The sequence below is a fragment of the Dryobates pubescens genome, chromosome 14 (genome assembly GCF_014839835.1).
Source record: "Dryobates pubescens isolate bDryPub1 chromosome 14, bDryPub1.pri, whole genome shotgun sequence".
NCBI classification, from domain to species: Eukaryota; Metazoa; Chordata; class Aves; order Piciformes; family Picidae; genus Dryobates; species Dryobates pubescens.
In genome coordinates, this window is record NC_071625.1 from 9,056,251 (window position 1) to 9,084,064 (window position 27,814).

A 27,814-nucleotide genomic window follows, 5' to 3' on the forward strand; every position below is an offset into this window, starting at 1 on the left:
CTGGGCTGGAGGATCCTCCTCTCATCGCTGGTGAGTGCCCATGGTGCACACTGGGTGATGGTGGTGGTGACAACAAAGGCCGGGGGGCCTGCTGGCCCCCCGGTTGTTAGGGCCAGGATTGATGACTACTCCAATATCATCCACGGGTGCTGGCTGGGGCTCCTTACTGGGGCTGAGTTTCTCTGTGTGGTATCTTGGCTGGTGAGGGTCTTGCCCCTGGCTCTGGGATGGGTGCAAAAATGGTGGTGGTGGAGCAGGAGCTGTTTAGTCATAGGATATTATGCTAACTACAGTATCTTTACCTGGAGGCCCCTTGAGTCTGCTCTCCTCATTCAGTAAATCTCTGCTTTTGTGCCTCATTTACAGACCATTGCTTCCCCCTCACTGCTCCTTTCAGAAGTAAGGAAGGAAAGGAAGAAAAAAAAAAAGCAATAAAGCATATCTGGCAAATGCATTCCCTTATCAATCAGATCTGAACATGAAGCCTTCAGGAAGAGGGCAGGTTGGAAAGTGAGAATCACTTCTTATGAATCACAGGACAAATCTCATAAAGAACAGACCTTGTCCTTCGCAGTAGTGGCCAGCCTAAGCTCTGAATGGGCTTTTGCCCATTATTTTTCTTGCATGACCTAGCAACATCTTTAAACATTTCATGGGTTACCTCTCCTTCCCTCCAAGGATGATACACCCTCTTTTTCTCCCTTAATTCATTCAGAAGCTCCCTGCCCCTCCAGGCTGGCCGTCTGCCCCAGCGGCTCATCTTCTGGCAGATTGGCACAGCCTGTTCCCGCACCTTCAAGAACTCTTTCTTGAAGCAGGTCCAGCCCTCCTGGGTCCCTTTGTTTTTGGGGGCTGTTTCCCAAGGTACCTTCTGAGCTAGTTCCTTGAGTAACCTGAAGTCTGTCCTCTGGAAGTCCAGAGTGGAGGTTTTCTTGCTGCCCCTCTTAGATTGACTGCGTACTGAAAATTCAATTATTTCATGGTTGCAGGACCCCAGACAGCCTCCAACCACCACATCTCCCACCAGCCCTTCTCTATTTACAAAAGGTCAAGCAAGGCCTTACCCCTGGTAGGCTTGCACAGCAGCTGTGATAAGAAGCTATCCTCCATACACTCTTAAGAACCTTCTAGACTGCCTCCTCTTTGCTGTGTTAAATTCCCAGCAGACATCAGGCAGGTTAAAATCGCCCAGAAGAACAAGGTCTGGTAATCTTGAGACACTCTCTACCTGCCAATAGATTAATTCATTAACCTCTTCATCCTGGTTGGAGTCTGTTATAGACCACCCAACAAGGATGTCAGCCTTGTTAGCCTTCCCTCTAATTCTTACCCACAGGCACTCAACTTGATCATCCTTATTCTTCTTGAGTCAAAAACATTAAGCAGTAAAAAAACAGCCTAGAAGCATGAAAAGCAATCTGCTAACACGTATGACAACTACATGTATCTCCAGCAACAGAGGTTCCACAGCCTCTCTGGGCCCTATTTTCAGGGTTCAGCTCTGAAGGGAAGGGTTTTATTCTCCTTCCCACTGCAGATTTCCCTGCTACAACTTGTAGAGTCCACTTACACATCACTGACAAACCAACATTTTCACAGCAGTTTTGTGTCCTCGAGTAATGGCATCCACCAAAACAAAGTGCACAAACACTTCAAGTGTAATCACTTAATGGTTAAAAAGTGAGTTTATTTCAGAAGTAAAAATAGCATTATAGTTACTAACAAAATAATGAGGAGGTTCCACAGCACACATTTTGCTAGCTTGCATTTTATGATTGTAACAAATATTTTCAAAGGTCTCTATCATAAACAACCTGTGATCAGTCCTGTGTCACACTGTACATGTTTAGCATTTCAATCATTAGCAATGTGAAAGTACAGCTGAGGTCCAGAGTAAACCATCTCAAGGTGTCCACTTTGTAGCTGGGAATGGTGTAGTAGGATGTTTAGCTCGAGCCCGTGAGGTAAGCTTTTGCCTGAGCTGTCTGACTTCTGCCATCAGGTCCCGTTCCTGGCGTGCCAGATCTCGTCTTCTGTCCAAAGACACTTGAGAACAAGAAACTGGGACTTTATGGTTTGCTATAAACAAGCCCTAGGAACACCTTCTGCAAAACAGCTCTCTGGCATAGAAATGAGATGTTTGGGGTTTTTTTTTTAGTACTAGTGTACATAAGCCACCCCTAAAACCCATAAAGGCAAGTTCTTTGAAAGTGGTGCCCATGTTTTGTTATGAAAGGGCCAGCTGCTGAAAAGCTGCTATGGCAGGTCCATAGACAGCTGTTCCCCATTGTGTGAAGGGGTTTGTACTTACAATGCATTAAGCACTGATGATTTTAAAATGTGCTTTCACTGGCTGTAACACCTAGGACAACCCAAGGAATTAACTGCAGACTAACTCCTGACTCTAACTCTCAGGAAGATTTTGGTGAAAGACAGTTTGACATCTTCTCAGCCCCCTCCAATCACCCATAACTATGAAAACAAGAAGTATAGGGGGGGGGGGAAATATCAGGTCAGAGTTGGATTAAACTAGGGTAAGGTTTAATATGACCATTCTCAAGATGTGACTCTTCAGGCACTTCCTACCTAGTAGTCTTCACCTGGTAGTGAAGACATTTTTGCAGGTGTGAAATACAATGCAATTATAAACTGGTTTACTATCCACTGAACACCTACGCAACTAGTAATGACTCAATTGCACACTGAGGTGTTCCAGCAGTGCTTCTGAAACGAAACGTGAAAGAAAGCACAGCCCTAACTTAGACATTTACCGTGCAATGATGACTCTGATGCAGACAAATCATTCAGGCAGATGTTTCCAGACCGTGGCACCTGCTGCAGCTCCACCCCTCCCTGTGTACGTCTGGCCCTTAAATCTGTTGGAAATGGGGAGAAGGTTCCCTTGTAAATGGAAAGTGTTTGGATTTTTAGTGACTTTTTCTAGCTTGAGGTGAAATGGTTTTTTCCCCAGGAAGCAATACTGGAACAATCATTCACTCCATCTAATGGCAAGTACAATTTGCTCGGAATCACAGGTCAATGTTCCTCTCTATGGGTCAAAGCTATGCATCACTGCATTTGATTTTAAGAAATGGCAGCTCCACACGTGCTGTTTCTTCCTATGTAATTCATCTGCTGACAAACAGGCCACTAAGCTCATGTGGAATATCACCACTCATAGCTGCAGTTTTAGAAGGAGACACCCATTTTAATAATTTGCAGCTGCAAATTATTCCCTAGTAAAAAACCACGAGGTAAAATAAGGGCACAGGCTGAAAATGTTTGCCCAGAGCCATACTGATCGCCTAATCTTAATAACTAATCGCCAATCTTGTGTGAGCCGGGCAGAGATGGGGAGAGAGGAGAAATATCTGCAAACACACACATGCAGCATTAAAGAAAGATGTACTGGCAAGTTCTGGAAGGGCATGGATGTTGTTTTTCCTCCTGTGAACAAACACTTGGCAAAATCACTTTTTAGTAGCGCGTTTGCTAATATGTTATTTAAGCGAGGATTTTCAAGGGATGTGATTTTACAGTCGGCTAAAGCTGATCTAAGCCTGTGCTCCCACAAAAAAATGCCATTTATATTGCTGCATCTGATAGACATCAAACCAAGATTCCTTTCCAAGTCCAGCCTGAGATACGGGTTTCATGAAACAGTATTGCCAAAAAATACTCATGTGAAGGAGTTGATCCTAAGTTGATCTCTAATGCTGGACACTCTGCATTCGGTCGTTGAATGCTTCGTGCCAACATGCTCATGAGAGAACTGCATTATCTACACGCTCACCAAAACAGGCTTCCTTTCTTTGCAGCTTTTCAGCCAATTCTAATGTCTCCCTCATTCTGTCGTCTAAAAACTGCTTCCGGTGCTCATCCGCAGCAGCAGCAGCCTTCTGCTCTTCCTCCAGTTGAGCTTTTTTCTCTGTAACTCCTTTCCACTGTGCAGAGATATTAAACGTGTCTTCAACAAATGTGTTGCAAGTTAAAAAGCAAGCAGTAAACCCAGCTGGATTGTTACGGCTTGCACTTCACCCTTAAATCAACCTATATGTTATTTAGCTGAGTGGATGTTTCTTTGAGGAAAAACTTCTCATTACAACACCTGGAGAAAGGTAAAACTCTTGGGTCAGAGGAAAAAAAGATGAAAGTAACACAAAGAACTAGAAATATGCTTTCCTGGGCCTAAAGTATCCTCACCCTTTTGCTCTTGTGCTTCTGGAAACTTCCAGACAAAACGGGAATGGTGATTTCTAACAACCTATTTCTTCAATACTTTTGGGTTTCAGGCTCTGCCACATTATGGGCAACAGACACGTTTGTGTCAGTCTCACTTAGAAGAAGAAATAATGCAAATACCTTCTTTTCTTCTGCTTCTCTCATGGCATTCAGCAGCTCAGCCTCTCTCACCCTGTTGTCGTGCAGGACCTTGGCTATCTCTTCGTAACGCTTCTCACGATCCCGATCATCGCTTCGCAGTTTCTGCAGCGCTCGCAACCTCCAGTCAGCGGCACTGCGTTTCTGCTCTGCTCTGGCTAAATTTTCTTCAGCCACCTAAGAAAATACAGTTCTTACCAGGAATCCATTTGCTCTATTTCAAGTACACAGCCTTAGAATACATGGAATAAACCAGGTTGGAAGAGACATTCAAGATCATCGCGTCCAACCCATCAACCAATCCAACACCACCTAAACAGCTAACCCATGGCACCAAGCACCCCATCAAGTCCTCTCCTGAAAACCTCCAATGATGGCGACTCCACCACCTCCCCAGGCAGCCCATTCCAATGTGCAATCACTCTCTCTGTATAGAACTTTTTCCTAACATCCAGCCTGAACCTCCCCTGGTGCAGCCTGAGACTGTGTCCTCTTGTTCTGGTACTGGCTGCCTGGGAGAAGAGACCAACATCCGTCTGTCTACAACCTCCCTTCAGGTAGTTGTAGAGAGTAATAAGGTCACCCCTGAATCTCCTCTTCTCCAGGCTAAGCAACCCCAGCTCCCTCAGCCTCTCCTCATAGGGCTTGTGTTCCAAACCCCTCACCAGCCTTGTTGCCCTTCTCTGGACATGTTCAAGTGTCTCGATGTCCTTCCTAAACTGAGGGGCCCAGAACTGGACACAGTACTCGAGGTGCGGCCTAACCAGTGCAGTGTACAGGGGCAGAATGACCTCCCTGCTCCTGCTGGCCACACTGCTCCTGATGCAGGCCAGAATGCCATTGGCCCTCTTGGCTGCCTGGGCACACTGCAGGCTCATGTTCAGTCTACCATCGACCAGCACCCCCACGTCCCTCTCTGCGTGGCTGTTCTCCAGCCACTCTGACCCCAGCCTGTAGCTCTGCATGGGGTTGTTGTGGCCAATGTGCAGAAGCCGGCACTTGGATGTGTTACATACAGATAAGGTAAGATGAACCAAAGTGTTCTCCAGTATCACTATTGCACATCCCTGCTGGGGGACTGCACCTACACTGCCACTTCTCCGCTCATTACAGCAGGCTGTCTCATCTTTCAGGACTTTCTTCTGCTGCTCCTTCATCCTTCTTACTCTTTTTTTGGTTGTATTTTTTGGTTGGGGTTTGGTTTTTTTGCCTTTTTAAAAAAAATCTTTTGGACTGAAGCATCAACCTCAACCCTCTCCATGATTTTAAGGATTTAATACAATGTACAGGTGCAATTAACATAAGATTGATACCTGCATGCCAGTACTTCCACCCACATCCATCTGCTTCCAAAAATCAAAGGCTGTTTACAAAAATTCAGACCCATATGTTTATTTCTAGACAAAATATAAATGCAGATGCCAAGCATATGGACAGTGGGTTAGTTGCAACTATTTTTCCAACTGTGCAGTTATAAGTTCTGATCTTGAAGGTCTGAACAATTCCTAATGCTAAGCTATACACATTCATGACTGTGCTCCAGAAGACAGCTTCTCCAGCTGAATTTCCTGCCAAGTCCTACCAACTGAAAAGTTCCTTTGAGGCTTACTTTCATTTGATTATGGTTACAAATAAAACATATTCCTTAACAGAAGGATGACTTATTTTGAAAAGCACTTTTGAGTCTCATATGCCTTCTGAGTTCTGAGAAGTATAATTGATACCCAGGGCAGGCCCAGAGCATTTCAGTATTGGATAGCTGTTTGGACACTTCAGTCAGATTTTTGAAACCCTCAAAGCTTTAAACATACCACTGGAATCTATTAGTATAGGTACATGTAAATGAGACTTTGGAAAACACTGTCATATTAACTTGATTTAGTTAATGGCTGGTGAGAGGCCTTGAACACAAGCCCTATGAGGAGAGGCTGAGGGAGCTGGGTATGTTTAGCCAGGAGGAGGCTCAGGGGAGACCTCATTGCTGTCTACAACTACCTGAAGGGGGGTTGTAGCCAGGAGGGGGTTGGTCTCTTCTCTCTAGTAACCAGCACCAGAACAAGGGGACACAGTCTCAAGCAGTGCCAGGGGAAGTTTAGGCTCGAGGTGAAGAGAAAGCTCTTCACTGAGAGAGTCATTTGCCATTGGAATGTGCTGCCCAGGGAGGTGGTGGAGTCACTGTCCCTGGAGGTGTTCAAGAGGGGATTGGATGTGGCACTTGGTGCCATGGTTTAGTCATGAGGTCTGTGGTGACAGGTTGGACTTGATGATCTTTGAGGTCTCTTCCAACCTTGGTGATACTGTGTGATACTGTGATAAAACACTAGTAACTAGTACTACTTACACTACTTAGATTACTAGCTCCCCATACACATGCTAAGATCCAATCATCTTACTGTCTGAGCTTTCTGCCTTTCTTCTTTCTCTATTTCCATCAATCGCTGAAGAAGATGATCTTCCAGATCCACCTTTCTTTGATGGGCATCCACCTCTTCTTTGATTTCCCTTGTGACTGCCTCTTGATCTTTGATTAGATGCTGCCAAACATACAAACAAATTCTTGTTGCTAAGCTACTGACCCACACTTGTAATTTTCTCTTTAACATTGATCAAAATTTAATTAGCATGTGAATATCTCCACCTGTCTCCCACTTGAGTCATCACAGTGGTCTTGCAGGTTGACACTGGTGTGATTCCATTCCCTGGATTACAGAGGGGCATAAAAGCAGGATTCCAACTCACATGAATTTGATTAAGCATGAGAATATTCTGCAGTTTTAATGGCATATTTTAGCCAAACTCTCAGAACGTTTCACAAACATAAATCATGTTACGTGGTGCAGGGAGTTATAATGGACACATCTGCAGCTTGAATGCAGAGGTGATTTCCCAAAGTAGTAGGAATCAGCAGTAGATCTAGAAATGGAATTTTAACTCTTGCCATCTTTTTCTCACATTCACCAGGGCATATTGACACACTTTTGTGGAGGAGACATACCCCTCTGCCAGGCCTGTGGGAATCTGTTGAGCTGTGTCAGCAGGGTACCAAAGCAAAGTTAACACGCACAGCTTGAATACAGCCCCTCGCTGAGGACAGTGCAACAATCAGTTCAGGGCACAGCAGGCTCTGGTGGGCAGCCATGTCCTCAGTTAGGTAAAGGAAGAATTGCTACCTTTCTAGCTTAAAGAGGATGGTCACTGCAGAATTACTTCCCTTCAACAAATGACTTCACACATACTGTAGTCAGCTTAGCCTGATTTCTGTTATGTAGCCACAATAGAGTTGGCTGTGTGTTTAACAAGTAAATGCTAAAAGAAAGCCTACAGCCAAAAATGTTAACAGACCAAACACAAGCAGACACGTGCTTCCAAGTAAGGGTTAGCTATCTGGATGGCCACTTCTGCTTGCATTCCATCAGGTTTGCACTTAGGCAAAATGGGAACACGTACCCATGACTTCTAAATGCTTACCTGACTATTTCTAGTCAAACTGGACCTTACAGAAGCCTTCTATTGGCAGCCTTGCTTTTCACTAATCTATAGTAATTATTTTATAACAATTAAGTAATATTTAACTTTGAATAGTATTTTTGATTTAAACTCTTTGGAGTGCTGGTCCAGTTCTGGAGCCCCTATTACAAGAGGGATATGGACATGCTGGAACATGCCCAGAGAAGGGCCATGAGGATGATCAGAGGGCTGGAGCACCTCTCTTATGAGGACAGACTGAAAGAGTTGGGGCTGTTCAGTCTGGAGAAGAGAAGGCTCTGAGGTGATCTTACTGTGGTCTTCCTGTATCTGAACGGGGCCTACAAGAAGGCTGGGGAGGGACTTCTCAGGATATCAGGGAGTGATAGGAGTAGGGGGAATGGAATGAAGCTGGAGGTGGGGAGATTCAGGCTGGACATGAGGAGGAAGAAGTTCATCATGAGAGTGGTGAAGCCCTGGAATGGGTTGTCCAGGGAGGTGGTTAAGGCCCCATCCTTGGAGGTGTTTAAGACCAGGCTGGATGAGGCTCTGGCCGGCCTGATCTAGTGTGGGGTGTCCCTGCCCATAGCAGGGGGGTTGGAACTAGATGATCCTTGTGGTCCCTTCCAACCCTGATATCAGTCAGGGTTGGATATCATCCTCATGGCCCTTCTCTGGACACGTTCCAGCACCTCCATATCCCTCTTGTAGTAGGGGCTCCAGAACTGGAGGCAGTACTCCAGGTGGGGTCTCACCAGAGCTGAGTAGAGGGGGAGAATTACCTGTTCAAAAAGCTGCCTTTGTGATTCAAGTTCCATCCATTGTGCTTCTACATCCTGAAGAGCAGCAGCAGTTTCCTGCTCTCTTATGGATGCCTTGAGGAGAAGAGAAACACATGAATATAAAGGAGAAACGATTTCCCCTTAAAACATATAAAAAATTAAGGGGAAAAAAAGAAGAAGAATGTTCAAAACCCCAATCCACACCCTGCTTCTGAATTCTAGTTAACTTCTTCTCCTACCACAAACAACAGAAAGTACAGGGCAAGGTGGAGAAAAGGCACAGGAATAGTTTTGCATCCAGCCTAGCATATTAGGGAAGTCTCAGGCTTGATCTGCCAGATGCAGCTCTGAATCCAGACAAGGAGTCTCTGAATCCAGAATGCTGTGGACAATGGTATGCAGACAGTGAAGTGGCTACTTTGCACCTGGCAGAACCTGTGCTGAGCTGGAGCTAAGGAATCATACAGTGCCCTGACTGCAGAAACAAATGTACAGTTGTGCTGCACTCCACAAAGCGTGGTGCTGAGACATGAGACGAAGTGGCCCAGCAAAGACTAACTTTGTGCCCATGAGCTTCAAAAGCTTCCACTCTCAGCATCTGCATGGCATGGTGCCTAAGGTGGTAAGAAGGAAGCAGAGCCAGGCCTGCCCAGGGGATGTTGCAGATCTTTTCAGTCAACACTGTCAGATTAACCTGGTTTTTCTCAGGAATTTTACCAGTTAAAGCAAGTCAGTAGAAGATAAGATGTGTCAAATAAAAGTGTTGAATTGTGCATTCACCACTTAAAGCTGTCCATCTCGTGAGAAATACACCTCTGTGCTTGCAAGCTGCATCAGCTGAAATTTTACTTAAGCATTTTCTCCTTGTTTATTTTCACTAATAAAAGCTTCAAGAAAAAAAATTGCTTGAGCAATACTCAGCCTTTCTTGCAATTTCATCCTCCAGGCGCTTCAGTTCCATTTGGCGCCGATCTTGCTGGTACTTCAGGAAGCGCCGTCTTGAAGCATCAAGGAATTGTAGTTCCTTAGCTTTCAGTTCTCTTCTTGCAGCAGCTAATCTTCAAGGTCATGACAAGCAGAAACAAAGGAACTTGTATAAACATGAGATTGACACCAAAGAGCACAAACTCACACTGCAGTTATCTATTAACTATTATGATCTAATCTCTAACTTAAAAACCTTAGGATAGTTGTTTTCCTTCTTGTATGGTTTTCCTTTACACGACAAAATTAAGTTCATAGAATAGAATTAACCAGGTGGGAAAAGCCCTTTGAGATTGAGTCCAACCTATCATCCAACACTATCTAATCAACTAAACCATGGCACCAAGCACCCCATCCAGTCTCTTCCTAAACACCTCCAGTGATGGTGACTCCACCACCTCCACAGGCAGCCCATTCCAGTGGCCAATCACTCTTTCACACAAACATCATCTAATGGCAATGAACCCAATGAATCTTTGCTCTGTTTCTGTTCTACTTTAATACTTTACTATTTTAGTTTACTCTTTTACTTTTTCACTCATTCAGAACTGGAAACTATTCCTTAGAACAACTGTCAGTGTCCTGGTACCTCTTGCTGCACAAAAATTAGTCCTAAGTTTATTTGGAAAATGTCAAACTCTTTCCAATGAACCAAATCACAAACTCAAGAATTAGTTTGCAAAGAAAGGCTTACTGCTCTCGTTTTAAAAACCAAGCCAGCTTGCTTTGGGGGTTACAGAGGTGTAAGAGAAAAGCCTGGTGATGTGACACGTGGTTAAGTGGTGAACTTGGCAGCATTAACAGCTGACTTGATGATCCCAAGGGTCTTTTCTAACTTAAACATTCTGTGACATAGAAAACTAAAGGAGAAGTTGAAATTCTTTTCAACCTTCACAGCTACAAGTAACAGTTCATCTTCAGGACTATCACAACTCGTTGCTCAGCAACTGATAGACAAAGCAGGTTTGTTTTTTTTCTAAATCCTCTAGAAAAACAAGAATGCTCAGTCACTGATACTGAAAGTGAATCTCATATTTGCAGTGTGGGTCTGCCTGCAGTACAAGTCTGGAGTCTTAGCATGCAAACACACAGCCATTGACTGCTTAAGACCATTCACAATCTGAAGAGATCAGACAAAAGGCTGGGAGCTGAGACAAAAATAGGAAGTGACTCGGCTGTAATACAGCAACCAGAACACTGCTGTAATACAACCCAGAACACTTCATTCCCACACCAAAATCTGACCCACCATACCCAACTGTTTCCCCCCATTACAATTTATACAAATTCCTGGTTATTGCTCTTTTACTCAGGGTTAAAAATGCAACAGTAGGATACAGCAGTCAGGCTCTTAATGCTTCTTATGTTGTCATACCTCTGCCTCTGTTCTGCCAGCTTCTCCTCTTCTTCCAGCAGCATTTTTCGCCTCTGCTCTTCAGCTTCTTGAAGTAATTCCTGCTTTCGATACCAGGCTTCATCTTCTGCTTTCCGTTCCTGTGCTTTAGCTTCCCGCTCATGTGCTATTTGTCTGAGTGGAAGGAAATTCAAGCCAAGCATCAAGACATGTCGTGATTACTTACAAACTAATGACTGTACTAGCAAAGACCTGCCAAAATGCAGTCAGGAAAGAGTATGGCATCCCCTGATAAAGTGCATGAAAAAGAGGAGGACTAGCGGCCCAATACTTCCTGCAAATTAGCAAACATTTCTTGTTTGCGATAAACCTACAAATTTAACTTAAAAGCGTGTCAAATCTAGTAACTCCTAAACGTTAGCAGCCATTTAAAGTCATCTTCCTGAATTTTCTTGTGTCTCTTCCCCAGCATACACCTTTGAACAGGAAATAACAATTGTGTGAACCTGTCCCTCCCAGTTTGGTACTGTCTTCACCTTTCCCATCAATACCTCTCTCGTAAGTATTCAATTTCATCCTGTCTGATCCTCTCCCGTTCCTGAGTTTGATAATCCACAATGAACTTGGGATATTTGTTAAACGCAGGGTACTGTCCTTTTGTAAGTGGTATGAAGTCATCAAGCATATGTTGTGGGTGGATATCTAGTGGTGTGGCCTCCATAAGATGATAAGCTTTCTTAATCACAACGTCAATGTCCAGGTTGTTATGATGATGGAAGAAATACTGTAAGAGACATGCTTCCATTTACATTCTACAAGAGACTAAGCAAGTTCTTAACATACTTATTTGGCAATAGTTGGGTAAATTAGCAAGATCTATATCCCAAAAGGGGACTTTAAAAAGGGATTACAAAATTAGCCCTACAGATTAGGAAAAGTATTACCAGCTCAAACAACTTGACCCAAACCTTTTCGAGTTACGGAAGTATATTCTGGTTCTGTTTCTTCTCTTCAAGTGGCAGTTGTGTAAGGGAGCTGGAAAGCTAGGTGTGAGTTTAATATCCAGCTTCCTGCACAGACTGGATAAACTTCCCTCCACTTCTGGTGTTCAAACATGGAGCTTGGAGTTTCCTCTTCTTGAAAAACTATTCTGTCAAGTATCTTATTCACCAAGAAACTCTTTCAATTGGTTATTATTAAACGTAGCAATAACGGTGCCTGCTTGGTGTCTGTCGAACTGACTGCTTATAAACACATTTAAAGGTGGAACTCTTTATTTGCCTACAGAGATGTTTTTCGTGTAGGAAAAGCTCCTCCTCCCATGGAAGGCTAAACATAAGGAAGTATTTTAATTTAGCTTCAGAGAACATCAAATGATAATGCCAAACTTGGAAGCAAACCAATGAAACAACGTGGCAGAATGACTGTGTCCTGTCTCCACAGGCAGAAGTACATACTAGATCCCGCCCCCCCCCAAAAAAGGGAGAATTATTTTGTGGTTGATGAACTATTGATGTTTACAAAACAATTTTTAGAGGCATTAGAAAGCTTATGAAAGCTTTGAAACTTCTTGTATGAAACTGCTCATTGTTTTACTCATCCATTGGGTATTTGCCAGGTACTAGATAACGTTCACAAATATGCAGCTAACTTCTAAAGGCATAGCCTAAACCTGCCACATATATGAATGTGGAAACATCTCCTTCTAACCTCCCTAACAACAGATACAATGTTTTATTCATCTCTGTAGGCACATTATCATATGACTGTCTTCAATATGAAGGTGGTTACCTCAAAATCCACTGTTTTGTTACAGCGAAGCAGGGGAGCTCTGGAACATATAATATAGGCAACAACAATCATCAGAAAGTACGAAGGATGGTTGGAGAAGATATTGTCAAAGACTTTCAGCCATTCTTCTCTTGTTAGAACCTCAGAGAACAGTGTTTCTAGAAGAGGCCATGCATAAACCTACATTAATTAGGAAAATTGACAAAAGAATCCATTAGTACCATTTTACCATTCCTTTTCAAGAAATAACACAGAATTTCCTTGCTTTACAGCAAAAAAAATCTATTGATTTATAAAGGCATAAGGAACTAACCAGAATAAGGTAAGTTTTATCCATCACTATAAACATTCAAAGTTAATATGGGGTGATTATAAATAAATCTTCTATTTCACTGGATGTCTAAATCTTCTGGCTAGACTTGTGAAACTGAAATCATCCCCAAGGATAAATAGGGATTACAAAATGAAGTCATCACACCTACGTTCAACTTTAAAAAGCCCAAACAGTACATTTATAATTTGATGAGTAGATTTTCAAGCAGTTCTAGGAACTACAGCAGCATGTATGTGAGATTTATGACTATGGAGAAGGCAAAGCTGCAGAGAAGCAATGATACATTCTTTGCACTCCCATAGCATTCACTGCTATTTAATGAAAACTCCCTCAAAGAAGAATTATGTCAAAATAAAAGACTAGTGCACTATCATTCACTGCAGTGACATTTTATGTACAAAAGTTGGCTAGAACATTACCTGTGAAGTCACACTGTGTTTTATTAAATGCTCAAGCAGCTCTTTGTCATGATGTGCCAAAACATTTTCCATCATACTAAGAACATTAACTGGAGGATTTGGAAAATACTCAAACCAGTGCTGACAAAAGTTAACTGAAAGAGAAAAAAAAAGACACACCACAACAAAATCCTCTGCAATCCAGTGACAGACTCTGGCCAACCTTAAGGTTTGGTTATAAAGGCTATGAATTTAATAGGTGGTTTTAGGCAGCAGAATCTACTTAAGGTATTCCCATCTCTCCTCCTTCTTAGTGTTTATTCCTAAACCATCCCCGCAGTACACTGCTCCTCCAGCTGCACTGGTGTAAGTGTTTGTGCCAGCACACTGTGAACCAGACTAGGGAACTGATCTAGCTCAAAAATGAAGTCAGCCTATGTGCTGTAGGACTAAGTTGTTGGAGGCAGATGGGAATACTTAACCTGGTATTTCTGTCTCCTGAAACTACAGCCTGTATCAAGTGATTTTTAACATAGTAAGTTCTGCAAACTTGGATACTTATTTACTAACAGCATGTGTTTGTGAAGCGGGCAAGTACGCTTGGCAGCACATATCTTCTACAGACTTAGAAGCAGCTGTAACAATTAATGTAAGTGTAAAGCTCTTTAATTCAGAACATTTCTTCAGAAGACAGCCATGGCCAGCTTTCAGCCAAATGTCTAATTTTGAGTTACCAAATGCTTAGGACAACTAAACACAGTAAAACCTTAAAAGAGACCATTCTTTTTCGTCTGGGAGTGGCTGAGGATGCATGTGTGTGAGACTACTTTTCCCATGTCTCAGGGACTTCCATAGTTATAATTAGGTTAGATACATTTGGTTTTGCTGATTAGACTTTACAAATAGTGTTAAACTGCTAACTCTCTGCTGAAAACACTGCAAAAGGAACTCTAATATCTTGTTTTATTCACAACTAAGATTTTGTTTGAAGCACACAGTTGCTATATATTAATTCCCAGCAACACCTGTAAAAGGGAGCCTGGTGACCACTTAGGAAATACCTCATTCATTTCAACAGGAAAAGCTCTTTTGCGTGGGAAAGCTTAAACAAGTTGCAGCATATCTGAGTTCTTAAAATCATTGCTTACCTACTACTGTAGCAACAACTTCAAAGCAGATCAGCTGGTTGTTCTGGAATAACTTTACAAATGGGAATGCTAGCAAAGGAATATAAGGTGTCTCAGCAAAGATAGCAGACCAGTGAGCTAGAGCTGATAAGGTCCTGTATGCAAAGGCAAACAAAGGAGTAGAAAACATTGATCCAATACCAAAGGAAAACATAACGTGCCTTTTGGAACCACAACATTAAAAGTTTGTAAAGTTCAGAATAGTTGCAGGATTATGAGTTATAAAACAAAACCACCTGCATGAATGCACAGTTTTTTCATTTAAAACTTGTTTCTTACAGCTGATTCCAGCTATGGGATACATTTCAGATTACTATAAGAAAGTAAAGAAATAAAATGTCAAATAAATATAAACACATATATTTTACCTCTGTAAAACTCTCAGCAGTTTCCTGCTTTTGATAGGATACTCTTTTTGAATATTCACAAAGGCACTGTGTGTGCCCTTATCTATTAGGCTCCTGAACGCTAAGTGGTTTTCAGGAAGTTGTAATAAGGAACGCCAAACAAACATCCTGCAATTAAAATGCAGACTTAGTCAGGCAACTTCTCTTTCATAGGCCAGTAAACACAAACAAATTTATTCTGTGCAAGCAGCAACATGCCCACAAACACACCTGTACTTTGCTGGATATTCCCCAAACCCTTTCAACAAGGCCCGCAGACGTTCCTTCTTTAATCCGCCCGGCAATTCGTTCTATGGAGCAGGGGATCAACAACAAATGTAAGCATCTATCTCTCATAATCTCTCTGCATTCTAATTGATGACAGCAGCTAAATACTGAAGGTCCTAACGTAATAAAACAATAAAATAATGTGTACTGCTGTTACATAATCCTTGGTATTTCAACAACAAACCCAGATAATTCCGAAGCTCATTTATCTATCGAACTCAAAGAGCAGCTGCTGCCGATTTCAGTCAGAAGCAGAGCAGACCGTATCTGACTACAACTATGTGTTATTAAATGATGGATATGGTGAAAACATAAAGAATGCTGACAGATCATGTTGTGATCAGTGTTACAGGGTGATAAATACAGGCATAGATATAGATGTGTGCATATTTATGTCTGTACACACAGATACGTATAAGATGCAAGATAAAGACAAGAGAGAGAAGAGGGCATAGTGATGACAGAAAAAAAAATATCAGAGCTGTGCATCTTATAAATGATTCAAATAGAAGAATGAAATGGCTTTTAGGCAGACATTCCAAGTGCCAGCTTGGTAGCAGGGATCCAGCAATATCCAACCATGTCACAAGTTGCTCGAACAAATTCAGAGCTATCCCAAGCTGGAGGCAGCTCTGGCTGTGTCACATAACACAGGAGAATGGACTAAGCAGAGAGAGGAAATGGCACTAAACCCCCTAAGTCCCTTCCCTGCTCAAACATCCAAGTGAATCAGTGCCCAAACTTAAAGTAAGTGCCCAAATGTTATTATTTTTTTTGCAATGAAATTTGAGTGCTGAAGACTGGGGAACAAAATATTTGCAATTCCTTCCTACCTCCTTATTTTCAAGCGATGAGTTTGCTTGCACTTTCAGCAATCTGGTTTGGATTTTGGTTCCTTTGGATTTCCAAGGCTGATCTGACCTTCCCGAAGTCACTCTCATTGCCAGTTGATTTGCCCCTGGTGTGCATTTGGACCAATCTTCCACTACTTTGAATGTGGGTGGCAGAGGCTAATGTTGTGTGAAAATAATGCAGTTAGCATCTTGTAAGAGATTCAATGACACTATAATTTGATGTGTGTTTTATAGGCCATATTTCTGAGCTTGATGCCCATAGCGAGATTAGAAACACTTATGCTATAAATAAATATATATGGACTGCATACTCTTAAATAATTATGCCAGTGAATAAAACTGCTGTAATAAACTAGAAAGGCTGTAAGAAGGTTGATGTAGCTTCCAAACCAACTCAAACACCACGTTATTTCCTTGTTTAGCAAACACTAAGATGTACTTAGCACAGCGTAACTGTGTATAACGTACTGTTCAGGTTATTTACTTCAGCATGTCTCACAATGTCACTGAAACATTTTGCATTTCTATAGCACCAGTTAAAAAGAATACAAAAAGACCTTTGCAAACTTTAATTAGTCTTCAGTGTCAGGGAGGTATTAAGTCAGTGGAGATTGGGAAAGCAAGTAACACAGTGGATAACTCAGTTCAAGTCAAACCGGCAGCAAAAGTGCAGATGGAATGTACGTGTGACACCTTTACACATCCTCCCTCAGCTCCAACTCCCTCATTATCTGAAGCTGGTTGCTGCTTACTTCAAAGACATGGTGATTAAAGATGCATGGAATCCTGGATTTAGAAACTGAGTCCCATTAATAAATTAATAAAATAAGAACTAGTATTTAGAATGGTTGTTGTTTAGGAAGGATTAGGAGTATGATTGTGCCATAATGATGGATGCTGGCACCCAGTAACACAGCAAGATGAATAAAATCACAATTACAAAAACATCATTCATCCCTGCAGTTTAAGAGACCATCAGTTGCAAAACATTTCCTGTAGGAAACAGCACAGAACCAGCAAAATTATGCTCTTTCCATCTCCCCCAAAACTTCATTAAAAATGTAAGTTGGTCTACACATATTGCTATAAAAGAAATATTATCTCCTCCTCCTCCTCCTCCCAACACCAGAAACAGAGTGATAAATATACTTAATACCCACCATATTACCTGACAGGCTGGAGTAACTATGAAGGGAACTTTATAAAGCACTTTTTCTTTACTTATAATGTTAAACATGGCACACCAACACGTGTCTGCAAACCGCTGCTGATACAAAAGTTGTGTAGACAAGTATCAACTTTAATGGGATTTGCTGCAGGTTTAGGAAATGTAAAATACTCTACCTTACTTCCTTCTTGAGTCAAAGCTTGGACACTGTATAAATTAAGGCTACCATTTTCCATTACGGATGCAATATAGCGTCCACTGGGGCTAATGGCTGCTGTACTAATTCCCTCTTCATGACCACCAATGGCAAAAAGAAATTTGCACGTTTCTATGTTGATAAATCTCATAATGTTATCTTGACTTAACACTCCAAGGACCTGTGAGTTAAAAAGGATGCATCAGTCACTACTGTCAGCGTCAAGCAAAGAGGAGTACCCGATTCAGCAATGACATGCTAAAAGAGCAATTAAACAAACATTTAGCGTGACAACATTCCTTTCGAGTGGAATGGGCCCGTATCCCCAGTGTCCCACAAGAGCCTTCAAGCATATGTGTTGAATCAACCAAGCAAACACCCCAGTCTTAAGCTTTGTAAAAAAAACCTGACCTGATTGGAGCCTCCATCAAAGCTGTCAGGGAGGAATTCCAGATGGCGGACAGCTCGTACTTTTGCAGGCATCTGGATTATTCTTATCAGCTGCTTTGATTCTAAACACCATAAGTGAAGATGATTTGATTTTCCACCAGCTACAAAAATCCTGCCATCTCTGGATCACAGAGGAGGTAAAGTTTCCATCAGAATACTGTAAGTTAGTATTAGCTAAAAAGAGATTATACATTTCCTTCTATGCCCTCTGATAACTTTTGATTCTGCCATTATTCCTGTTGCACTCTCCTGAAAGAACAAAATAGCTTCTAGATAACAACATTTGCTTCTGCAAAGGATATTTCAAAACTTATTTTAGTGGTCACTAAAAACCAACTTACTTTATTTCAACTGCTATGGAACTGCAATAAATCCTGCAATTGATCCTTGCTGAAAGTATCAGTCACAACAGAGTTCAAAGGCTTATCATAGTATACAGCTCAGTACTTCCATAATACATTGCAAATAAGGAAAGAAAACCTGCTTTAAAGCTACAGTTTTTGTGGTCTGCCTTCAGAATGTTTAAAAAAATCAATTTACCTGGTAACTGCAAAGACTTTATAAAGTAATACAGAACCTTCTACAGGAGTTGGCAACTGGTATTTACAGTGAAGAGTATCAAATTCCCATGCAAAAACAGAATTATCTTTGAAACAGCTGATGATGGTGTTACTCAATGGAAGAAAAAAAACCTGAAAGAATATGGAAAAGAAAAATAATGGACTGTGTTGTCAAGGAAGTAGCCTTTAAATTGGGCCAAAGTGCATGGCAAAATAAAACACAGCAAGAAACCATGACAGCATAGCTATTACTGTAACTATGTAATGCAGCTGCACTGCAAGGCTTAGATCCCACAAGCAGCAGGACTCCTTCCTGTTACAGCCCAGGCAAGCTATCTCCCCCTTGTGCTGGTTCAGAACTTGTACTCTTTGCTAAGCTGCTTTGCCTTCCTGAATTGACACAATTCTTTATCTGTGTTATTTTTATGACTGTTAAACCATCTTGTGAAGGTTTCTGATGTGTGTCAGAGAGGATATGACATACCCAGGGAGGACATGAGACCAGGAGGAGGAGGGGATGGAAGACATGGGTAGAACTGCTCATTCAGCAACTGCTTGTTGCATCTTCTAAAAACTAACTCCAGCATTCAAATAGTACCAAGAGCCTCCAAAGGCATGCTAGAGAGCATTCATCTTCAGACTTAAACGCTGTATTTTTATGCAAAACTATTACAAGTAAATATAAAGCCTAGCAATGTATTTTCCAGCTATGAAATGCAGATTTTACTGTGAGGATAAATGAAGATAAAACCAAAAAGCTTGTAAATGTATTTTTTTTTGTTCCATTTTTCTGAGCATGTTTCTTGTTTATTTGTAATCTTTCTCAATATGAAAAAACCTTGGATTGTTTACATTTTTGGATGTCTTTAGATGCATCCTTGCTTAATGCTAAATTACTGGTTTAGATCATATGCAGGTTCAGCAAATTGCCTGTACCTATCACTTTGAAGGTTAAACTTAGAATGCCTACTAGTATCTGAACACTGGAGGGACTACCTGAAATACTCCCTGGCTGAGATTAATAGTCAGTGTTACAAAGTTCAGAGTTTTGCTCTGAAAGTTCTCTTGGGGCCTTGAAAAATCTGTGAATCTGGATACATGGGATGGGATTCATCTTGCTGAATGTTAGTGACTGAAAGTTGGACGTTCGAGCTAATTCAATCACTTGATAGTGAGCAAAAGTTACCTGTAGGGAAAGTGTCACCTCACCTACCAAAGTCATTTATATTCAGACTGACTGAGCTGCTCTTCCTCATTCAGGAACCCTGAGGAAATCTAGACAATGCCTATCATGCAGATGGATAAAGTATAAATTTTAGTAAATTGGGGTAATGAACAGCTCCTCATTTTCTGCTTTGCCCTAGAAAAAATACCACAATTATCACAAGCAGCAGCTGAATAAGCAGGGATGCTTTGACAACAGTCATTATAGATGTCTTCTCTTAGCTCTTCTCTTTTTGTTTTTCATCTGCTATTCTTCCAGTGTGCAGCTCAGTCTGTCTTTTTAAACTAGCTTTGCTCCATACCAGCTTAACAGACGGTGTATGTTGGAGTGCAACTGGGCTCATGTAAAGAGGCACAAAAAAGTACACCACAGAGACTGGTGTAACACTACTACAATGGCTCAGACAGCAAGCAAGAATCCAACTTTAGACAGTGAATGTCAGGGCTGTGGTTTAATAAAGCACTTATCTGTACATCTTAAATTGTGGCATGAAAGTAAGGATCATTTTCTCTGTTCTAAAGACAGGAAAATAAAATCCAGATAAATTTGATTATTTGTACAAGGTCCTATCAGAAATGGCAGAGCCAAACCAAAAGTGCAGGTGCTTGGTTTCCAAACAGTGATTTATTCATTCAATCATAGTCACTACTGTTTGATTTTAGAGGTTGCTTCCATACTGTAATATCCTGATCCTACCAAATTCCATTTATTAAGAAGCCCTTAACACATAGTCTACACAAAGGAAGCCATTGAGAAGTTGAAAAATCTTGTTCACTAAAGAAATGAAGCCATCTCTGGAAGGAGAGCATGATAATTATTTTAGTGACATGCACTACACAACAGTTTTAATACAACAAGCAAACATTTATGCATCATCTTCCACAGTAATTGGTAGGTGACTATTTCAAGCTGACAAAAATTCTTCCTGACCTAGAACGTGAAGACACCCAGATGAGTAACCTTGTCCTCTGCAAAATCAGCATGGCTTTTTAGTGACCAGCCTGGTGAAAACTTCAGATTGAAGTGGTGTTTGTGAGCCTATTCACTGCAGGGCAGCACGTGTGCAAGCTATGCCCAGGCACTGCATCAATATAATTCTATAGTACTTATGCCAAAATTTGACATTTGGTGGCACAGGCAGACCTGTTTCAAACCATGCAGCACCTGGTTAAACCACTCCCTGACACAAACATCATCCTTCTCACCCCCTGTGTTGCTCCAGTATCAGTGTCTGTGCAGCATACCAGAGCAAAGAAACCACTAGGCTGAAAAGCAGCAGTTTTGTTTTGCTGAGTTACTTCTCAGCATATAGAAGGAGCATTGGAATAGGCAGCTGAACAGGCTAGGTGGTGACTGTCTGAAGCTACCATTATGACAACAAAACTGTTTTTCTAACAACACCCTAAACCTCAGCATCATTCACATTGGAATTGATCTCCAGAAGTCCTCTGAGCCCACCTTCAGGTCAAATGAGGGTCAGTCTAGAAGCCAGCTCTAACTTCTAGGAAAGATTTGGTTAGTTAAGGTCATATCCAACCAAGTTTTGAGCACCTCTAAAGATGAAAGTTCCTAAAAAGGTTTCCAGCAGCCCTGTGCGACTACTGAGCCATGATTCCAGTGGCCTGGGTGATGTGAAAGGATGACAGTTAAGGAGGTATGTCCAAAGAACACCAAAAAGATTCAGCTGTAATTTAAGAAACACTTTCAAGTACTGTGATTTGAAGATGCAGTGTTACTCCTGCTGAGGTATGCTCGCTCACCCTTCACTAACTGCTCTTTACTCACCTTCTGTATGCCCACGGACTGACGAACATTCAGCTTCCTTTTTCTTTGAAAGGTGTCCAAGTCCCACAGCTGTGCTGTATCAGCAGATGTAGTGATGGCATACCTGCCTGAGCCATGGACAGAGATGGATGACACTGAAGAATCATGTCCCCTCATCCAACTAACTAGCTCCTTGGTTTCTGCAGGAGATGATGAAAAGATTGAAAAGGGTATGAAAGCCATTCAGTGAAACAACCACTACTTTACTCTTTTGTGCTAACAGTATGCTGTGAAAGCCTACCTAGTATATCTGAGCCTACCCTCTAAGCCTACCTTCTAAGCCTACCTTCTAAGCCTACCTAGTATATCACCATTTATCATCACAACCCAACAAACATGAAACAAAGGTAGCAGCCTTCACATAGTGATCATACCATAACCATCTCCTCATCTCCAAGTGAACAAATTTCTTAGGTTTTTCTTGGCTCTACACAGAAAGTCAACCTGCACAGACTTGCTTAATTTAGCCTAAGAATTAATCTTCAAAAGTCAGGAACATTGTGATAAATTAGGTTCAGCACACCTCACAGGCTAATTAACCAATGTGAACATCTGCAGCAATCTCTACAAGTTGAGACTGCATGTTCCAGTTAGAACTCTCCACTTGTTTTTACTTGCAGGCTATCTATGAATGGCTATGCAGCTATTTACAGGTGCAAGGAAGAAAGGTTGAGTGACAGCAGACTATGACTACAGAAAGGCACAGTCAGAAAGCACACCTTATTAATTTTTTTAGAGTCCAAAACATTTTTATGCTGTGCATTGCATACCAAAGAAATTGTTCCTCTGACTACACTGTCTCCCTTATGACTGCATGACCACTAATCCCTCAGTAACCAAACTGTATTTGTGGCAATTACGCTATTTACCTTGGGTAGTTTGCCTGGCAAGCCCATGGGGTGGTTCCAGCTGACCTACTGCTGTGGCATCAAATATGGGAGATGGCTATAAAGCACCTTGTAAAGCCTGACAGTCAGAATTTCTGCTGGGCTTACGGACAACTGAGTGCAAAAGCTGTTGTCACTTGGGAGGATGACATGGAATTACAGAGTATGGCTTCTAAAGAAGGGAATGGAACATTACCTAATAAACCTCTAAGGCTAATTCATCCAATACTGACTTATGTGAATGACATTTATATTTTAAAACATTCTTCACTATGGTTTGGCACCTGGAAAGGGCACCATATAAACATGAAAGACTCGATAGGATAATTAAGATTTTGGTCTTACTTTGGTTGCAAGGAGAAGAAAAAGCATAGAGGATTTTAGATGTTAACCCTGACTCCTCCTCCATTTTGGAAAAGAGTGTGTTCCATTAAAACCATCACTAATAATACCAAACCCTAAAACTGCAGGTGAGTGATTCCTATGACTAAAAAAAAAGAGATTTAAATCCAGATGATATGAAACATCACAGCTGCACTTTTTGGTAGGTTAAGGTTAATTTATGAAGAATGAGCTGTCAATGCCTCTCACCATTTAACTTCTAATCAAGGCAGAGACACACAGGTGGCCTGTGAAGTCACTTTTCAATATCACTTTGGAACAAGGATAAAAATTTACTTGCATGATCACAAGTACTGACAATTCTTTTAGTGTATATTGGCAATAAGGTTGGAAAAGACCTCAAAGATCATCAGGTCCAACCTGTCACCCAAGACCTCATGACTACTGGACCATGGCTTCAGGTGCCACGTCCAATCCCTTTTTGAAGCCCTCCAGGGACGGTGACTCCACCACCTCCCTGGGCAGCCCATTAAATATTTCACTATAAAAAGTTAATAACTGGTTCAGCTGCAAACCAACATACTGTGAACTAATTTTGGTTTGATTTTACATAGAGCACCTCACTCTAAGGAAACATATAAAGAATTGCTTCCAAAAAAGGTAACACACATAATTGTGATCCTGTGTCAGACTTCAGTTAAACAGAAGCCTGCATGACTTAGTGGGAGCAAGAAACTCTGACAAAGCCGTTTCGTTTACTCACAGGACTATAACCCACATAGCCACTCTTATGGACAGATGGCATGGAATTAGAATAGAATAGAATAGGTTGGAAAAGACCTTCAAGATCATCAAGTCCAACCTATCACCCAACACCATCTAATCAACTAAACCATGGCACCAAGCACCCCATCCAGTCTCTTTTTAAACACTCCCAGTGATGGTGACTCCACCACCTCCCTGGGCAGCACATTCCAATGGCCAATCACTCTTTCTATGAAGAACTTCTTCCTAACATCCAGCCTAAACCTCCCCTGGTGCAGCTTGAGACTGTGTTCTCTTGTTCTGGTGCTGGTTGCCTGGGAGAAGAGACCAACCCCCACCTGGCTACAACCTCCCTTCAGGTAGTTGTAGACAGCAATAAGGTTTCCCCTAAGCTGTCTCTTCTCCAGGCTAAGCAACCCGAGCTCTCTCAGCCTCTCCTCAAAGGGCTTGTGCTCCAGATCCCTCACCAGCTTCCTTTGTTGCCCTTCTCTGGACACATTCCAGCATCTCAACATCTTTCCTAAACTGAGGGGCCCAGAACTGGAAGATTTCCATTAAAAAAACCCAAACAAACCAAACCCAGAAAGTTAAAAGTAAAGTTATATAGGTTTTCATAGCAATCCAGAAAGTGAGCCTTTCAATTTCTCCTTACCTGTATCAAAGCACTTAATGGAATAATCTGCCAAAGCCACAAGGAATTCTGTCCTTCTACGAAGATTAAATGCCAAAGCCGTGCAAGGCTGCATTGTGCGCTGAACAAGGTAAAACCTATTGGAAAACACACATTCTACTTGGTTTGGGAAGCTTTGGTTCACCATGTCAAGCAACAACTTAAACCAGTTTCAACATATTTCACTGAGAGAAAAAAAATAACTCAGTAGAAGGGAGCAAATAAATGATAGCTGATTATATCTGAGTGCCAATGTTTTAAGACTCGGTAGTGTAAAAAGACAGATTAATGCATCTCTGCAAGGGACAATACCAGCTCCAGCTTATTGCAATACATGGCTCACATTAATTGATTGGTTCTGTCCAAAGAATAACCAACCAATAGATGATTTCTGTTAAATTGCTGTCTGTTCAGTTTAGAGCTACAAACTTCTGATCTTTGGGAAGAGCTAAACTAATAAAATAATATTTAAGGAGCCTGTATGAGATACTGGCTTGTAGTTTCAGCTCTGAGCAAGCCACTCTCTCTTTCCACTCTCATGGAAAACTGAGGGTTAAAAGCAGCCCTGTGGCATGCTGTCCAGGCAAGTTCAATTGCTGTCTGTTCAGTTTAGAGCTACAAACTTCTGATCTTTGGGAAGAGCTAAACTAATAAAATAATATTTAAGGAGCCTATATGAGACACTGGCTTGTAGTTTCAGCTCTAAGCAAGCCACTCTCTCTTTCCACTCTCGTGGAAAACTGAGGGTTAAAAGCAGCCCTGAGGCATGCTGTCCAGGCAAGTTCCATACCCCTGAATATTACAGACATCAAGTCAATTGAAATGTCTGGATAAAAATATTCTTACCTGTTTCCACTCAAGTCAAAAACATATATATTCCCTTGGTGGTCTCCAGCAAGCAAAGAGTCTCCAGAACTGTCAAAAGCCACATTCACAAAACGTATGGTCTTTGAGTGGTAGCCTTTGACACTATGAATAATGTTTACTATAACCCTGTAAAGAAACAAGCAAGACAAGCATGCTTAGAGTAATTTTGTTATCATGTATTTCCCCAAATCCTAGGATTAAAATGCTCTCAGCTTATGGTTTTTAACATTCTAATCATTCATGTTGTACTATGAAAAATCTTCTTCCCCAAACATCATGTATTTCTAATATACTAAAACAGAGTCATTCACTATGCTTGAAGGTAGTTAGGGGCATGCAAAGCAGACAGGGGAAATCCACCATTCACAGTCCTCTTATGTGGATTTTCATTTGTTAGCAATGCATAACACTAACATGTATGCTGGTGTATCATCTACCAATGTATCTAAAAGCCCAATTCAGCACTCAGAATGCAGCTTGGCTCTTCATTATCACTGTTAAGAAATACACTAAAAAATAGTGAAGCTATGAATTGCTGTAAGGAACCATTTGTATTAGAGGTGGAGGGAAATCGGTTTTGATATTGCTTCTTTCCAATCTTCAGAAGCATGAAGAAAGCTATTTTTACCATTATTCACCTGAGACAGCATGGAACAGTATTTACTGTTCTTTGTACTGTGCTGTGAGCATAAAATAGAGGCAAATGCAAAATTAAAGCCCATGTGCAGGCTATGCTGTAAGAGGAAGGCTTTTCCAGGAAGGAGGACATTAAGCTTGGAGAAATCTGCCACTCCTGGACTTTTTGGCTGACACTGAATCATAGAACCATAGAACGCTAGGGGTTGGAAGGGACCTCCAGAGATCATCAACCCCTGCAAAGCAGGACTACTTAGGGCAGGTAACACAGGAATGTGTAACACACTGGAGCACACTGAGCAAATCAATTATTTTTTACCACCATTCAGATGTAAATTCAGAGTCACATCTAAAACTGGACAGGATATTGCTAGGCTGATTAAAGACTTCAGGGCACTTGCAGAGTATTGTGATCATGGCTATATAACATGCTGATAGCTACTCAAGACACCAGTTTCTGAGACAGCAGAGTATGCAACCCCACACTTGCATGCAATTGTCAGTGTATGTTACAAAGGTATGAGTCCATCAGGTCTAGGGAGGTTCTTCTCCCTGTCTACTCTGCCCTGGTGAGACCACACCTGGAGTACTGTGTCCAGTTTTGGGCTCCCCAATTAAAGACAGACAGGATCTGTTGGAGAGAGTCCAACAGAGAGCTACAAGGAAGATTGTGGGACTTGAACATCCATCTCTCCTATGAAGACTAAGAGACCTGGGGCTGTTTAGTCTGGAGAAGGCTGAGAGAAGGCAAGAGGGCATCTTATCAAAAAGTATCTGAGGGGTGGGTGGCAAGATGAAGGTGCCAGGCTTTTGTAAGTGGTGCCCAGTGATGGCACAAAAGACCACAGGTACAAACCAGAACACAGGAGGTTCCACCTCAACACAAGGAGACACTTCTGTACGGTGAGGGTGTCAGAACACTGGAACAGGCTGCCTAGAGAGGTTGTGGAGTGCCCTTCTCTGGCGACTTTCAAAACCCTCCTGGATGCATTCCTGAACGGTCTGCCCCAGGTGATCTTGCTTTGGCATGGGGGTTTGACTTGGTGACCTCTGGAAGCCCCTTCCAACCTCTAACATTCTGTGATTGGAAGACAAGGAAGGGCCATGCAGCTCTGGCACAGGCTAGAGACAAAAGTATTTGTACATGATCCCGTTAAGCTCATTCTTATCTGTAATAAAAGGGCCATAAAAATACATTTTAAAGATGCTATTTTAAATTATAATTAAAATTTAGAGATGTTAGGGTCTTTAATGTCATTATGAGAATCCACAATCAAAGTATGGCTTCTAATTCTGAGCACACCCTGAAATATAAGTATTTATCAGCACAGTTACAGTGTCTTCCAGGACTTCCTCCACACTGCTCCCTGCCTTTCAGAAGTTTCTTTGCCACTAAACTAACCCAGGAGAGTAAGAGTAGGATTTGATGGAACTGCATCCAGATTCCCCAGGTGGAACACCATGCAGGCACTGCAAAGCAGCATTCATACTGCTGTTCTTCAGCTTGGCACAGACAGCATTTTCGCAGTATTTCACATTTTAATTAAACTCTGAGAGTTCACTTATGTATTTTTTTTTCAGTATATTTAAAGCCTCAAAACTACATTGGGATAACTGTCCAGCCACGTTGTGAGCGCCTCTGCGCACGGAGGTTTCACAGCCTCCTTGGGGACTTGCTGCACCTTCAGTGGCAACGTTTCTTCCCATTACCTAACCCGGCAACCCCGGGCTGTTCCTCCAGCCCGCAGAAGCTGGCAGGTGAGCTCTGGCTGGCCCTGCCCACGCCGCCCCGTCCCCTCGGGATGCCCGCTGCCTCGGCCTCTTCTCCGCGGCGCAGCGCTTGGGACGGCCACGGCTGCCACCGGCTCAGCACAGAGCCCCGGCCGTCCCCCGCCGCCCCCTGCCCCGGCCGTTACCCCCGCGGTGCCGCCGGGCCGGGCTTGCGGTGCCAGATGGAGCCCTGCTGGCGGCCGCCCACGTCGCAGCTCTCCATCCTCGGCCTGACGCTCCCGCGCTCGCCG

At 42.1% G+C, this 27,814-nt stretch overlaps 1 protein-coding gene across 2 annotated transcripts; it reads right to left on the reverse strand.

The window, feature by feature from the left end:
• Nucleotides 1–1,804: 1,804 nt before the first annotated feature.
• TBC1D31 (TBC1 domain family member 31) lies at nt 1,805–27,804 on the reverse strand. Of its 2 annotated transcripts, XM_054167520.1 has the most exons (22): nt 27,710–27,804; nt 25,137–25,283; nt 24,273–24,388; nt 21,588–21,766; nt 18,558–18,709; nt 17,979–18,138; nt 17,548–17,748; nt 16,183–16,359; nt 15,293–15,372; nt 15,044–15,190; nt 14,637–14,770; nt 13,510–13,643; nt 12,757–12,936; nt 11,517–11,749; nt 10,987–11,139; nt 9,550–9,685; nt 8,628–8,720; nt 6,774–6,914; nt 4,363–4,557; nt 3,774–3,944; nt 2,772–2,901; nt 1,805–2,046 (listed from the first exon to the last, which is right to left on the reverse strand). In XM_054167520.1, the coding sequence occupies exons 1-22, from the start codon at nt 27,784–27,786 to the stop codon at nt 1,904–1,906; spliced, it is 3,279 nt and encodes a 1,092-aa protein (XP_054023495.1). In that variant the 5' UTR covers nt 27,787–27,804; the 3' UTR covers nt 1,805–1,903. The 2 variants fall into 2 exon arrangements, with proteins under 2 accessions (XP_054023495.1, XP_009904104.2); XM_009905802.2 differs by lacking the exon at nt 27,710–27,804 and having other exon boundaries at nt 3,804–3,944; nt 25,137–25,286.
• Between the last annotated feature and the right edge of the window lie 10 nt (nt 27,805–27,814).

Coding starts and splice junctions, on each gene's coding strand:
- TBC1D31 (XM_054167520.1), bottom strand. CDS start 27,786: ATGGAGAGCTGCGACGTGGGCGGCCGCCAGCAGGGCTCCATCTGGCAC. Junction 8,721..9,549: donor AGGATGAAATTGCAAGAAAG/GCTGAGTATTGC, acceptor CTTCTCCTCAAG/GCATCCATAAGAGAGCAGGA. Junction 2,902..3,773: donor GTGAGCGTGTAGATAATGCA/GTTCTCTCATGA, acceptor TCCATTTACAAG/GGAACCTTCTCCCCATTTCC.